This window comes from Harpia harpyja, chromosome 7 (genome assembly GCF_026419915.1).
Source record: "Harpia harpyja isolate bHarHar1 chromosome 7, bHarHar1 primary haplotype, whole genome shotgun sequence".
Lineage (NCBI taxonomy): Eukaryota > Metazoa > Chordata > Aves > Accipitriformes > Accipitridae > Harpia > Harpia harpyja.
Window position 1 is genome coordinate 52,523,917 of NC_068946.1, and position 15,794 is coordinate 52,539,710.

The following is a 15,794-nucleotide window of genomic DNA, read 5'->3' on the forward strand; positions in this document are numbered from 1 at the left end:
CATTAGCTCTGCCCACGATTAGCTGTAGCCAAAAGGCATCTGTGATTAGCCTCCTTGGAGCTATGTGGGTATGGCTTCTTGCGAAGCTGCTACATTAATAACGGTCTGTTATATTCAATAGGCCAATTTTGCTTGGTTTTTTTTATTAGGGATGAGATTTAGCTTGACATTACAGTAACCACTTACAATAGATGATTGTCTCAATTTGTTTTCTGACTTGCTTTATATATAAACTTATGACAAAAATAAGCCTGCAAGTCTTGCTTTACGTATGGTCTTCTGACCTGATTTTTGTCTGAGGTATTAATGATAATAAATCCACTGGTGGTTTGCCGGGAAATAGAAATATTTCATTGGTTTTTGTTTTCTGTGGCTGACCTGAAAAAATAAATATTTTCCTGCCAGTGTGGTGTAGTGAGTCAGACAAGAAATCTTTTTACTTCACTGTGATGACACCTCAAACGTTTGTTTACTTTCCAGCCTTTGGAGAGACACTGACTGAAAACATACTTTTGCTTTCTCAACACTGCACTAGATTTCTCTGAAATTATAAAGAAAACCCCAACCAGTTTTTTTTCTTGTTATTATTTCAGGGGCCCAAAGACATGAAGTAGCCTTAATGAATGGGCTAACTGTTAACTTGCACCTCCAGATGGTATGTCTTTACGATGTATATTTGATGTTGAGTTGACGAGTATTTTTTTCCTTTCTTTGTGAACGTAAGCAAAATGTTTTCTGAGGACCTCACAAAGACGGAACGGCATGATAGCCTAACTTCTCTTAAACCTTGGCAGTTGTATCTTGAATGATGCTTTGGCTTGTGCAACACCTGGCTCCACTTAATTTTAAGCAGAAAACCTGCACAGAGAAATATTTTCCAAGGACTCTGTAGGGGAAGTTTGAGCTGTTCTCGCATGTGCTGCATGTCGATCCTCAGACAGGAGACCTTATTATTTAAGAAACATTTACAAATAACTTCTCAAATTTGAATTCCACACCAAATTTCAAAGTTTAAGAAAAAAGAGCTCAACTGTGAGCAAGACAAAGCTGTAATTTCAGTCAGACTTAAAATGCAGTTGCATACAAGAGTTGGCATTCTGAGTTCTGCTGTTTTATATATGCCTAAAATGTGGTACAGCATCTGATTTTGATTTTTATGAAATAGTGGCCATAAATGTGGTTTCCTTACGTGCAGGTGTCTCTGTGGCTGCATACAGCCTGTCTCTGGTTCTCTAGTATTTCTAAAGATTTGTTTCAATGGAATGAAGACGTGCAGTTTCCCTTTGTGTGGTTCACACAAAAAGAAGTCTTTTCCCAGTCCCCTCACCATGGTGGCAAGTCCAACTTGCCTCCACGCGAGAAACTGAGAAGGAAAGACCGTTCAGGTGCTGAGATGAGGTCTTTGCAGAAAGCTTAGTTCTTTCATCGGGTTTGTTTCAGAGGAGGGGATGATTTGATAGCTAATGTTTTAGGGCAGGAATGGAAATCCAACTCCTTTGCACTGTTTGCTACCCTTCAGCTGCTGCTTTTGCTTGCAGGATGGAGCTGGGTGGAATCCCAGCTTCCCTGGCTGCAGTCAAATCTTTGCCATCGATTCCTGTAACTGCAAGTTTTCACTGCTGGACTTCTGCGGCCTTTTGTTATGGATATATGAAATACAGTATGATAACGATTTCCTACTTTGATAAATGTTATGCGGACGAAGAAATATTTGTAGTTTCTGGGGGATTCTCTGTAGTCTGCATTAAAGTAAAGCAGTCTTTATTAAGTTACATACTGGGAGAATCTGTCTCATCTCTGCTTAGATACATTTCAACATATCCTTTTTGGTTTTTGTTCTTAACAGCTATCTTTCTTTAAGCCTACTCCAAGACGCTATAAAATTCTTCTAGAAGCCAGAGCCTTTCCCTCTGACCATGTAAGAAATTAATATTTCACCATATTTGTATTATTAATCATATTTTTCCAAAGAATATCAGTAGCCTGATTTGAATATTTATTAGCTCATCTTGTCCAAGTAACATTACAATAAAAAAATCTGTCAGAAGCTTTTGAGCTCAGCATATTTTACAGATTGTAGCTTTACTCCTTTTGTTCAAATAAAAAATGTTACAAGAGGAAAAGATTGAATGAGTACATTGATTTATTAGTCTTTTTAAAGACATTGAGCAAACTACTGGCCTAAATCAACTGAAGTTGTAAATGTTTTATTAATTCTTGTTGCTGTTTTACTTTATGAAACCAAATCAATACAAACTCACAACATTAACACTTATATATCCCCAGACAGAGATGGGAATGTTTGTTCTTAGCACTTTAGATTACTAGTTCAAACATAATTTGTCTGCTATAAAATAGGAGACAATAGCCTGTGCATCACAGCTTAGAGCAAATTAATCTTTGGGTTTGTGGCCCACTGCTACTTTATCATCAACTCCGTAAACTCATGGAAATTGATAACAAATTTGATCTCTAAGGTGCTATAAAAATGATTCAACCTACTAACAGGTTTATTTGTAATGAAGATGGCGTCACAGATGTATAAACCTCAAATTGCCTTTATTCTATGTTCATATTAATCCCACGTTTGTTCCAGGTGCACTTGTGCATTTGGACTCCATCATCTTAAATTTCTGCAGCACTTCAGTAATAACCTGTGCAACTGCCGTCACTTCAGTTCCTGTCATGTAATTTTAAACTATTTTATCCTATTGTTTGATGACTTTTATGCTATCTCCAGAACCATTATTTATTGATAAAATCAGTGGGTAGGATTTTCAAAATAGCCTGAAAGTTTAGAGCTCTTATTTCCTCCCAGCTGTGCAGCAAATCGAAGATGTGCGAATAGCGTGGGACAGCATATATGTGCTGGTCAAACCTCGTTTGCGTTGACAGCAGTGCATATGTGACAGCCCGGGATTTAGCACATGCTACCAAGCAAAGTGGGTACCCAGGGCCCCTGGGGAGGCAATATTCAGTCTTTTCCGTAGCTGTTATCCATGCAGGTTTTGCTTGCTGGCATGTGGTAAAGCACATCCTCCACCACATTTCCACCCTCATTCTGCTCCGCAAACTTATCCTGTAGGATTTAGGCTTTGACTTTATCCTTACTGTCTGATGATGTGAATTAAATTCTGATCTTTTTCAAACCAAAGGAAATACAGAATTTTTTCGGTGAAGTTGGATTAGGTTTTCAAGTGTTAATTTTAGTGAAAGGCAGGCATCTGAATCCCTTCTCTGAAGTTCTGATGTGTTTTTCTTTTAGTTGTTTTATCACGTAATTGCGCTAACATGTTCTGCATGGAAATCTCTTCCAGTATGCTGTTGAGTCCCAACTTCAACTTCATGGGCTTGATGTGAAGAAATGCATGCTCATGATGCAGCCACGGGAGGTTGGTGAGAAATATGTCAGTTCTGCTTGCTATTGCTAAGGGCAGAAACGTATTTCATATGAGACTAGTTATACATTCTCAAATATTCTGGTGTCTGCCTGCAGAAGTTATAATCTATTTCTACTAATACTTTTAGATAAAATATATGAATCGTGTATTCTGATTCTGTGTATATTTTTTGGTATTAAAACCCATTTTATAATTGTCTGGTTCAACTAGTGCATTTGCCTTATAGAACAAAAAAAAATGTTATTTTCTCTATTTTTCCTGTTTGCAAAACCTGACAGCATCCTGAGAAAACTGCAAAATATAGTAGCTCATTGAGAAACCCCAATGTCCTTTTAATGTCCTAAGGTAAAAGATTGCCATAACATGAACAGTAGCAGCCTGTGCATCAGCACAGACTAAGGGAAAGGTCTGCTTTGAGTAATATGCAATTCAGATTAATTTGAAAGACTGCCTTGCTTCACTTTTGCAGTATTAAGAACTTTGCCACCTAACTATAAACTGATGGTGACCTTTTGCTTCTGAAATCTGAGTCATCTTGTGAGTAAAGAGCCCGCTCCTGAACGCTTGATAGATTTGCAAAGATTGTTGAGATAATAACGGTTACTTGCAATTCAACAATCTTGTCCAAGCTCTTTTCAGTAACAAGTCTAATTTAATTCTAGGTTTTCACTGCCTAATTGATCCCTAGGTGGTGGTATGTTTTACATGATCCCTTGCTAGGAAGATGGGAGGAGGATGGGACAGTAATTTTCCTATAAAGAATCAAGAATGAGGCAGGTTTTTTTGGTTGAAATTCCTCTATATTTAATGACCCCAGGTTTGGGGATTTTTGTACTTTTGATGATGTGAGACTTATTGTTTTTGAAATATAAATATGGCAGGGTTATAATAGCTTCCTGTGGGATATGAAGTTTATTAGAAAAGTACAGAGTGAAACTGATAGACAACTTTCAAGTCTTGTGGGTGTCACAAATTTCAGCTGTCACAAAAAATCATTATATATGCTGTTTGCACCAGGCTTTTTTTTTTACTGTAAATTAAAACTGTCTGAAATATTAAGGAGTATGAAGCATGCTAAAATATGAAGTGAATAGTCTTTTTATAACTGGCATCTTCAAGATAAGTTTGCTAATTTTTTTTTTTTTTTGAGGTAACTTACTGATAGGCTACTTCATAGCGCTACCTTTGTATATCATTACCATGCTAAGGATTTGCTTTTGATCTCCTTATGCAAGCAGCGTGGCTTGCGGTAAAATATAGATTATGAAATAAGAAATGACAGTTTCATTACTGCCAGAGTTGATGTAAAATGTGTGCTTTAACTTTGTTTTAGGGGGAGGAGACCTTGAGGATTGAAGATATCCTTGCTGTAATTGAGAAGGAAGGGGACTCTATTGCTGTCATTCTGTTCAGCGGGGTGCAGTACTACACGGGACAGTTGTTTGACATCCCTAGAATAACAAAGGCTGGCCAAGAAAAGGTAGGATTTCTCCAGACCTGTCCTTTTAACACCAATTTTAGATCGATTTTCCTTGTGAAATATTTTTAATTTCTACTTTTTGTGGAACAAAACAAAGCACATGTGGAAACCTGTAGGGCTCTGATAAAAAGTAAAAGCAGTCTGTGCCCAGATCCCTTGGGGGCTGTGTGCTGCATGAAGAAATAGCCTTGTGAGAGCAATCTTGCAGGTGTGACTTAAACTATACGGAGAGATAATTCATGACTATTAACTTCTACAGGGCTTTTCTTGAAGGATAGAATTTCAAGAGGTTCAGTGGAGGAGGAGGAGGAGATAATCACAGCTCTAATCTCTCTTTAAAAGTTAGTTTGCATTAGATTTCTGGTTTTTTTGGCAGACTTTCATGATTTTCCTCCTTTCCCACAGCCATGCTGTGGCAGTTTTTGCCCCCAGTGAGCAGGGAGGTGAGCTCCCCGTGGAGCCAGCAGTGTTCAGACTCAGCTGATCAGTTTTCCAGAGACAGGCACAATGTGGAGCCCATCAACGTCGCAAGATGACTGTATTTTAGTGATGACTCAGCCTTCAGAGCTTGCAGGCAGTGCGCTCTGCGGACATAGCTTTAAACCTTCTTTAACCATCATCTCAATTGCCTTAGGAATCCAGGAGAAAATAGTTTTTAATTAAGTCTTCTTATCAACAGGAGGTCACCAGACTTTCTGTAGGGGCAGTCTTTTACTGGATGTACCTTATCTCATATAAGATTAAACCACTCAAGCATAAGCTTATTTAGTATCACTGGATTTTGGCAAACCATGTATTTGATGTTTTAACTCTCTGGAGAGCTTCCTGGCTCACAACAGGCTACATACATCTTCTGTTGCTGTAGGTTTGGCAATGGAAATTTTTTCTGGAGGTCAGGGAGTAAGTTATGCTGCTGGAAAGTGATGGTAAAGTCTCCCCTGGGAGAGCAGAGCAGGTGTGAGAGCTAGTGCAGGGCCCGTGGGATATAAAAAAGGAATGTTCTCACAGAGCAGCACCTGGTGACAAAATTGGTCCTGAACACAGTACAAAACAAGACCGACTTCTGACGTGGATGCAGAAACCCAAGGAAAAACGAAATGGGGAGAGTCAGCTGCAGGGGGGAATGGGTCTGTGTATTAGCAACATGCAGCTCTAAAAGCAACACCTTCGTGGTGCCTTCCTTGAGGGTCTTCCAGTACTTTGCTGACCACAAATAATCAAAAGGCTACGCTGAAACGTTTGAAAGGGAAGATAGGTTATTAATAGGATGATGCCACCCACTGTTCTACTCGTTCTCACTCCTGGTGGCGGCAAAGCTTTTGTTCAGCTGCCAACGCCTACGTGCCTACAGTGCTTCTTCCCTGAAATCTGCTCTGCGGTGTGTCTGAAAGGTGTCTGAGAGAAATCTTTCTTCTTTACTGTAAATATGAACAACCTGAGAAAAGCCTATCACCTTACCGCCTCTCTAAAGATGTTCTCTGGACTGTGGGACACATGCTTGGATGAGTGGAAGTGATGCAGTTTCACTGAAAGCTATAAACCACCCCAAAGTGGCTGACAACCTGTGTTCTGGGGAAAAGCAGTCACTGATAGTTCATAATATGGAGCTAAAATGGATTTGATGTTTATATTATCTGAGGAGATAACCAGGACTTGGTGGAGACAGCTTAAAATTTCTATAAAGTAGTGCAAATAATAATATTAACACACGGGTATGTGCTTCCACATGGGTATACACAAAGACCGCAAATTTATAGAGAGGCTGTATCATGTTACTGAAGAGGAGAACAATTTCTGACAGCAGTTCAGTACTCCAGCAGGCACAGATAGATGTCAAAGGCTTGTTTCCACCTGCATGCATGTTAGAAATGCTACAATGTAGAAGTAAATCTCTTCTTCCAGAGATTTTTCAAAAGGGTAGAAAAAAAAGGTGAAATTTAATTGCCAGCCTTTTTGTGGTTAGAGTATGTAGGACTGGGTTCTAGGTAGATTCCTGACTTAAAATGTCATTAATGTATTTAAAAAGAAAAAATAATTCAGCCTGAAGAACTTCTCCAGTGCCCATAAGGCTTGAAAAGCATGAGCCAGTCCTAGTTTTATTTCCCTACTGTCAGATACACTCAGCTCAATGACCTTATGGATTCTGCCCCCTGGGTTAAGTGATGTTTATACAAATCACTATGTAACATACTGTTACACCACACTTAAACATCCACACGTGGCAAATATTTACTTGAACAGCTATGAAATCAGTGATTCGTGAAGAGTTTGCTGTCTTAATATTGCTAAGAGGTAGTCTTCTATCCTGCTGCTTCTCTTAGTCTCGGAGCTTCTGGTTACCAAAAAGCCCAAAATGTTGGATCTTCAAAAGCGATTGGCTCCTCTCCTCTTTTCCCAGGTCAGAGCTGATTTTGGGAGCTGCTGTTGGGTTAGAGGAGAACAAGAAAACTGCTGAGCCAGAGTCATTAGCATCTATATAATGTGTATGGGCTTAATTTCTATTTGGTGGCATCCAACCAGTCCCTGTCCCCAGGCTGACAAGCTTTCAGGACAGTAGGTGTGTGGACTTAAAGACCACATCTCCTTCAAGAGCTTTTGGACTTGAAACCAGCAGTGGTTAGAATGTTTGTCTTATACATGACATATTATCACAGAAAGGCTGGAAGTCCTTTAAAATGTATATTAAAAGAGGATAAGCCTAAGAAGTCTTGTTCATAGCAAAAATGCAAGGCTCCCCTTCCTGGTGGTGAAGGGTGGTGAAGGATCCCATGCTCATGAACAGAAGATAGCTTGGGGAGAGCTGACAAGCAAGAAAGTCAGAAGGGGAAAATACAAGGTGGAAGTGTCATTTGAGGAGGAAAAAAAATCACTTGTCAGCCAGTGTAGCAGAGAGAAAAGTCCTACACAGATGGTCTTAACAATTCTTTTAATGTACAATTGAAATAAAATCCTGCAGTGTTGTACCCTATCAGGGCTTGGCTAGAAATTTCAGCTGTGAGCTCAGGAGGTCTGGAAAATGTCCTAGGATTCTCGAGGTCAATCATTTATGAATTAAGTTACTGATTTCCTTTTACATTTTTTAAGCCAATTTCCTAAGTTCTCTACGTACGTTAAGATTCCTCCCAGAGTGAAAGCTCTGCACATAGACAGCTTCATTAAGTCATTAAATATTAAATGAACTAAATTAAGCTTGAAAAATTACCTCAGGCTATTTTTCCATCTTAGGTCTCTCAGATAAATCAAAATTACTACGTATTGTGCAAGAGACTCATCAGCAAGCTGAAGAGGATGTAACAGTTTTCCTTGTTTCATACTTTTGTGCTTGGTCTAGAGGATGGAGGGGGTTGGGTCGTGTTATTCTTCCACAAGTGAAGAAATGGCTGACTTTTAGGAGACGCTAGCTTTCAAATATAATTTTCATTTCATAAGTTATATTGTACTTTCCACTGACTCTGTACCGTATGTAAAGTATTTTAATCTCTTGAGTCCCAGTAGGAAGAGCTTTAAGGTCCTTCATCTTCATTTCTTTTCCTGTCTCTCTTTCTAAATGTCCCAGCTTTGCCGGTGTGAAGCTGTCATTTCTCTCCCTCTCTCCAAATGTCATTGTCCATGCTGAGTTGTTACCTGCTGGTTATCAGCAGCTACCCAGACACTTTGCAGAAATGACTTTTAGATGTTAGAATAAAACGGAAGAGGCAGGGGAGAGCACATGTCCTCTTCTTCACCCAGAGCAGATGGAGAGCTCTCTCTTCCCCCTAGTCTGGGAAAGCGACGTTCCCACGCAGCCCTTATTCCGCGTGGCTTGTGCAGGGAGAGCTGTTTCAGTTTGTTTTACTTTTTCCATGCAATCTGTGTGGCTAAACATTTGCTGTTTGTGCGATTCGAGTGCCAGACGCCTCCCAGGGAAAGCAAACCAGTACCACCCATCTTGCAGATGACAACTTGAACAAAATGCTACGAGTGGGTGTTTCTGAGACAATGTGGGAAACCTGCCAGTGCTGAACCCAGATTTTTAGGCTGTGCCTCATTAGTAAGTTAAATACTGCCCAGTAAGATTCACCAACCAGTTTCAAAGTGGTGGGGAGCAGTTAAAGCAGTTCAGGAGTATGGCTCATGGGTGGCCGTCCTGTTTGAGGGCTATGAGTGCATGGTGCCGGTGCAAGCCCATCTCTGCCAGCCAGTGTCGGTGTCCAGGAAAGTTTATGCACGCTGAGATTACAGGTATTCATGTGACTGTGGAGCCTCATTTTAGTACCGTGACTGCGAAGGCATCAAACTTGCAGGTGTCCTAAGAAGTCTCGTCCTACCTCCCATCTACTGTATTTTTCTAATTTGTTATCTTGTGCTTGAACATGTTCTTTTATAGAGTTTATCACTTACTGACAGGGAAAGGACAACTGATTTCAACACAAGACTTACCATAGAATTAAATTTCTTATGGGCTTTTTTTTTTTTTTATGAGCAACTACTGTTTGCTTGTTTGTTTTAATTTTGTTAACGTACTGCCAGATACATACTTTCCACAAGACTCTCAGCATATCCTGTTATATTCCTGGTTTCCACTGCAATCAATGAATGTCTCACAGCGATTCTTCAAAAAAGTTTGTGTGGGACACGTACAAAGGGATACCTGTAAATGTTAAAGTCCAGTCAACTGATGTTTTGAAGTTAATGCCTTAAAACCCTATGAAAACCTTCTCATTCAATAGCAGATTGGCTTTAGTTTGCTGTAGCTTATATTTCTCTGAACCAAGGCCATTTTATCTCTGAATGAGAGCATTCCCATGGGCATTCAGTGTGCTTCAGCTCCCCTGCGTTAGCTTCACTATTTCAGTTGATTTGTCTTAACTCACTTCTGTGTGTCCCTGTGAAGACAAGCCACCAAGGGTGTGAAGGCTAGGCTATTTATTAGAACTTTGATTCCAATCTTTAGATCATGCAAATGTGATGGCAGTGAGTTTTTTTCACATCCTTCTGGAGCGACTTCTCAAGCTGGGAACTTCACCAATGCCTCCATTAGAATTAGTGTGTCACATCTTAAAATGCTGCCTCATTCAAATTGTTATCTAGCTGATACAGAAGATTAAATATACCAAAGTACTGTTTAAATAATTTAGCTAAGGCTCCCTTTGTGCAAGACACGGCAAGAGATTCTTAAAAAAATCCTTTGTTTTATTATTGGACGTTGATTTTTCTGAAGCCTCTCGCTCTTATTCCTACCATGCTGCTTGCAAGCAGGCTGTTTGTGTTTTAAAAGCAAAATAGCATTTAATTTGTAGTCCAGGCACAAAAGGCAGTTTTATTTCTCTGCGCTTAAATAAATAGCAGCGAGTGGAAGAACTTTTTAGTTTAAAAATGCTGCCATCCAGTGGTTATTTTGTGTGTAAACCTGCTACTTTTCGATCTATACATCTGTGGTCCTTATATGTTTTGTTTTTTTTTTTCCCCCAGTGCCCTGTGCAAATCGTGGTTATGACAAATACAACCCTTTTCACGGAGAAATGACAAAATGCTTTTGTAACTTTTTAGGGACAAGTACAAAAGTCCTTAAAGATCAATGTGTTGCATAGGCTGCTATCTCACCCATTTGGATTCCCAAAGAGCAAGATCCTCATAGTTTAAATGTCAGGGGGAGCTTAGGTGTAAGTCTATAGTGGAATGTAATTGTTCATGAGTCACTGGCATCATTATGTATATCACTATTTTATCTCTGCCCAGAGCTTGTCATGCCATACAACAGTTTGAAATTACGCGTTCGTTCTGAATACTTATTTCAAGTGATTCCGCTTTCCTGCATGAGAAAAAACTTCAGAATCTAAACCATATTCAAGGGTCCTTGAAGACAAGCCCACAAAGCAGTTCATGATTTCTACATCTATCTATGGTATAGAAAATTTGTTTCTAGTAATAACTCAAAACAGATGGGACTTGATAGCATGCCTATACTGAAAGCGAGTAAAGCTCTAAAGACCTTTTTTTTCAAAATAATTTTATAGTGATGATTATCTTGATAAGTAGTATATTAATTATCTCTTTCCTGCAGGGTTGCTTTGTTGGATTTGACCTGGCTCATGCTGTTGGGAATGTAGAGCTTCATTTGCATGACTGGGGAGTAGATTTTGCCTGCTGGTGCTCCTACAAGGTAAAATAGATTCATTGTTTGAGACTGTTTTCCTTAATGTCACTTATATGATGGGTCAGCAAACAGGTCAGGTGAATAAGAACTGCACCTGAACTGTTGATCGAGATTTGGCTGAATCTCTGAACCAGCCACAACGAGGAGATGCATGCTGACTTTAGTGGTGGCTTTATTACAAAAGGTTCTGAAAGATAATGGTGGCAATGACCTGCAAGGTCTTGTGGATGTGAGATGGATGCTAGTGGTGGTTAAACGTCTGCTCTGAAGCACAGTCTGCTCTGTGGTCACAGTATCAGAGGCTCTTCTCTTATTTCCCACACTGAGACGGTCTTGCGGCTATAGGATTTTCTTAAGTGGTCCCTAAACAAGAGAATACTCTTGCCTAAACTTAAGTAATTTCAGATCGTAGAACAAGGTATCTTTGCTTCCTTTGAATTCTCTGGAGATTAAGAATCGACAGATATAGTCAGATGAATTGTTTGGTGACTTTGCTATATGTATGATGACATGGCACTGTTTCAGCTGTAGTTCAATTTTCTAGCCTTTTCTCTGTTAGACTTCAAATATCACATGTAAACCAAGAAAGATATTTTATAACTAATCTGAAAAAATATACCTGCTTTTACCTACATCAGCACTTCGAGACAATGCTAAGTGTTAGAATGTTAAAATTGGTCTGTTTTATACAGTGGGGTGAGGGAAGGAAAGCTATATTTTTCAGATAATGAACATGACATGTACATGTTGCTTTATTCTTTGCAGTATTTAAATTCTGGAGCAGGAGGCCTTGCTGGTGCCTACATTCATGCGAAGCATTCCCAGAGTATTAAACCAACGTAAGTATATTACTATATACAAATAAAAGGTGCTGTGAAGTTTAAATGGGAAAATATCTTCAATTTGAGTTGATGTCTGAAAGTGAGAAAGTGTATAGATTCCTAGTCATAGACTATGGACATGTGTGTCTATGTATATATGTATGTATATATGTATAGATGCAGAAGAAACTCCTCGCTTCAAAAAAACCCTCATTGGGCTAATATTTGTTACTGACTTATTGCATCAGTGAAAAGGGTAGCGCAAGTTTAGGTAATTAGGTTATCTGACTTACTTTGTAACGTCAGATGGGTTATTTTATGTTAATTTTAGTAAATTTTGAAACTGTTAATGTGCATGCTCACATCTTAAATACATTTCCTCCTTGGAGTCTGCTATGAGTTCTAAACTAAATACAATCATAAAAGAGAATGCTTATAATATTAAAAACAAGTAACCTAAATCATGCTGATGAGACTGTTTCATGTAAAGAGGATATTTAACATCTTCCTTTAAAAATGGATTTTTTAAAATCATTGAAGTCTTTGGTTGGTGAACAAAATCAAAGACAATTTCAACTCTGTGTCTAATAGCTCTTTAATACTGGCATGTTTTCATTAACTTTATATCCACTGGTAAAGCTAGGAAGCATTACACGGAGATCTGTGTTCTCAAAGACTGTCTAATCCATGAAAAGCTGTGCTATCAACTGAGGTTAGCTGCATTAAAAGAAAAAAAACAACTGTTATTTAAAATGTTATATGACTGTACTCTATGTATATTAAGAACAGTAGGATTAATACTTTTAATGCACCGACAAATATAAATATTTCTTTCTGGCTATAACGCTTGGAGAAATTGCTGGCACTTTTATTTTAGGTGGAAGGAGGCAAACTAAACCAGATTTCAGAGAGAAATAAAATTATAATAAGCAGCTTCGCTGCACTACGTGCTGGTTTCAGACTGTCTAGACTCCCAGGAGATAACAAAATAACGCTGATAAGTTCTTCTCAGTCACCCATAACAGAAAACTCATTAGGATGACATATGACCTGTTGTGAGCTGATTCGATCCTCACATGTGAACACTGCCAAAATATTCCGAATATCTGGATATTACTTCTGGAAAGTTTTGGGTTTTTTTTTTTTTCTGTTTTCCCATTAGCCAGGTGGAGGTGCAGGCATTGCTCCTATGGCCAAATCTCTGGGCCCTGGCTGTGGGGAGCTGGGAAGATGCTGAGCAGTGAAAAAATGCAGGCCAGCTAGAAATCACAGAATAGCAATAGGAGGAATGGATAAAATCTCAAGGACTTTGACGTTTTTTTTCCTCCTTGGTGAAATTTTGAAACTTCTGTGAGGGTACTGGCTTGCTATTGTAGGTAAGAGCTTAAATTAGTTTTTCCTGAACCAGCTTCTTCATACATAGTCATTAACTTGTGTACTGAATCTGGATACCGAATGTCGTAAATACAATTGCCTATATGAAATAAGGTTTTTCAGCCTGGGGCCCAATTAAGGGTATAATTCCAAACTTCCTGCATAGACCCTTTGCATTATTTAATCATAGTTATTTCATATTTCCTGAGATTTGATAATCACTCATCAGATTGTTTGTAGCTAATATGCCCCGATTGCATTACTTTTCTTTCTTTTCCACATCAACCAGCCATTTCAGGGCTCCAAATAAGGCAGTGAGACAAAGGAGAATTTGTCTATGTCAAAGTATTCAATTTTATAGCTGATTTAAATGCAGAGCAATTTGCTGTATGTTGTACAATCAAATAGAGTGGAATTTAACTGCTCAGGAAGTTGCAGGTTTTATGTTGTATCTAGAAAGTCTTTGGCTGTCATCTGAATCAAGGATGACACCCAGTGGCCAGACAACTTCATTCAAAAACAGAAGCACCAAACACTTTTGTTTCTTTGCATCTCAGCCCACACATAAGCAGGTAATTAAATTCCAATCCAGCTGATATCCTTTTGTCATTTAGACTGCCTGAAATATTGTTTTTAACTTACGGCCGATATTACGCAGGTCATTTTACCCACCTATATAGATTTCTTTAATTTGTCTCATCCTTCATACTTTCTGCAAGCTATTGACTAGGTAGTTATTTTTATATCGAAACAATGTATTGTATTTTAATATAAAAATGTGTGTTCTGACCATAATTCAGAGAGGCAGACCCAGAACGTTTGCCAAGTGCCTTTGCCTGTTACCGACTGAGGCTGGGACAAAAAGGATTTAGGTGTTTATTGAAAATGAAACAGCTCAATCCCAAACTTTAATTTTAAATCCCGAAGCCCAGCTACTGCCCATCACCAAAGGCACTTCGGTATTTTGGTTTAGCTTCCCTTAATTTTGTGAGTATGCTTTTTGTCCATGCCCAGAGTCCTGCTAATAAGAGTAGTGTAAGCAAATAGGTGCTCGCATTGTAGAAACTCCATTCCCCTCCAGCTGCTCCCTGTGGTGCTGCTCCATCCAGAGCCCGCTCCCTGGACAGCAAAACACTTATTTGCTGCTGCTTTCTCTTAAAATGCAACTTGAGAGACAGTTAATTAATTTATTTAATAGCCTTACCACCAGCAGCTAGGGCCGTGCCGAAACCGCTTTCTGCTTTGAGTCTCCAGACCGAGGTTGTGGCAGCCCAACTGCAAACCTACGCAACCCCAAACTGGTGTTATTCAGCAATATCGTGGCACATCCCAGCAGCCAGGAGGCAACACCAGTCCCACCTCTCCTCTTTATGGATATGCAAGCTTCCCACAAGATTTTTAAAAGTTGGTGGTTCACTAACTTGGCAAAGGATTCATGCCTAAGAGCAAGGTTTGATCCTTAGGTCTGATGGCTGGCAGATGGAGGCTACAGACGACACAGACTTGTATGTGCCTTTCTTGTTTTGTGTCACTGCAAACACTGTCCTGCACTCCCGGCCTTAGCTAGGGATAGTTCTCTAATTCACTGCAAGGGCCGTGGGTCTAAAAGTTACATGTTGTTACCATCTTAATTAACATCTGTACCCGAGTATGTTGGGTAGTCCTTTGCTAGTCCCCTATCTTTCTTCCTAGAGCAGTAAAACTGAATCAGTCTGACATATATGGGTCCAATCTATCCCTATTCTCTCATGATCTCACCTCCTTTGAAGTCTTTTAATACTCAAATAGCTTTTTTTAATACCTGCTCTATATATCACAATGCAATATATTCTTGGCTAATTGTGCTAGAGTGATTTCTCTATGGGAAGGTTTCAAATAAAAGAAGACCTGAACAGAGCAGAGCTATGAAACACTACTGAAACTGTTTGGTCAGTGCAGGCTGATCCTGTGCCACCAGCTTTCCACATAAATGCAGTTATGTTGTGGAGGCGAGGTTTCCGAGGCACAGAGAGCACTAAGGTGACCTACTAATACTGACGTTTTGCTTGACTACCTTTTTGGGCTCCAGAAAATGTTGGGTGTTTTTGTTTGGGTTTTTTTTTTTTTTTTTCCTTCCCCTGTTTCTCAATTTCTCCATTTGTAAAAAGAAGGATAACTAAAATCTACCAAGCAAGTTATTTATAACAAAACGTGAATGTTTGTGAGCACCTGGGATGGAAGGTACAGGAGAAGTTAGGTGTTCACAGCGGAGTATCTGCAGCTGTAAATGTGCAGTGAGTTCAGCTCTGTCAGCAGGCATAAGGGACAGGAGGGGACAAACTCGCAGAGTCCTGAGATAGGAGAAGAAAAAGAGTCCGAGTCAAATCCCTGTAAGAAAAAGTAAGGCACAACTTAAAAAGATGAAAGGGAAATAAATGTATGTAAAGCAGCCAGGAGAATAATAGATAAGCCTTGGCAGAAGATTAAATGAAAACTGCACACAGTCTAGTGTTTAAAATGAAAGGATTTATTAAGACTTAACTTTAGCACAGACTAGCAGCAGGTAGAGTTTAAAAATAAAAAGTTTGTGTGACGTGAAGAAA

At 39.2% G+C, this 15,794-nt stretch overlaps 1 protein-coding gene across 5 annotated transcripts in view; it reads left to right on the forward strand.

Moving 5' to 3' along the window:
* KYNU (kynureninase) overlaps window positions 1-15,794 on the forward strand; it is a 59,693-nt gene that overhangs the window by 23,453 nt on the left and 20,446 nt on the right. For 4 of the 5 annotated variants that reach the window (XM_052793080.1, XM_052793084.1, XM_052793082.1 and 1 more), the window contains exons 5-10: window positions 594-655; window positions 1,847-1,918; window positions 3,318-3,392; window positions 4,735-4,881; window positions 10,925-11,023; window positions 11,783-11,856. In XM_052793080.1, coding sequence (XP_052649040.1) covers window positions 594-655; window positions 1,847-1,918; window positions 3,318-3,392; window positions 4,735-4,881; window positions 10,925-11,023; window positions 11,783-11,856 — 529 coding nt within the window. The remainder of the gene's footprint in view (window positions 1-593; window positions 656-1,846; window positions 1,919-3,317; window positions 3,393-4,734; window positions 4,882-10,924; window positions 11,024-11,782; window positions 11,857-15,794) is intronic. The other variant, XM_052793083.1, reaches the window with a different exon arrangement.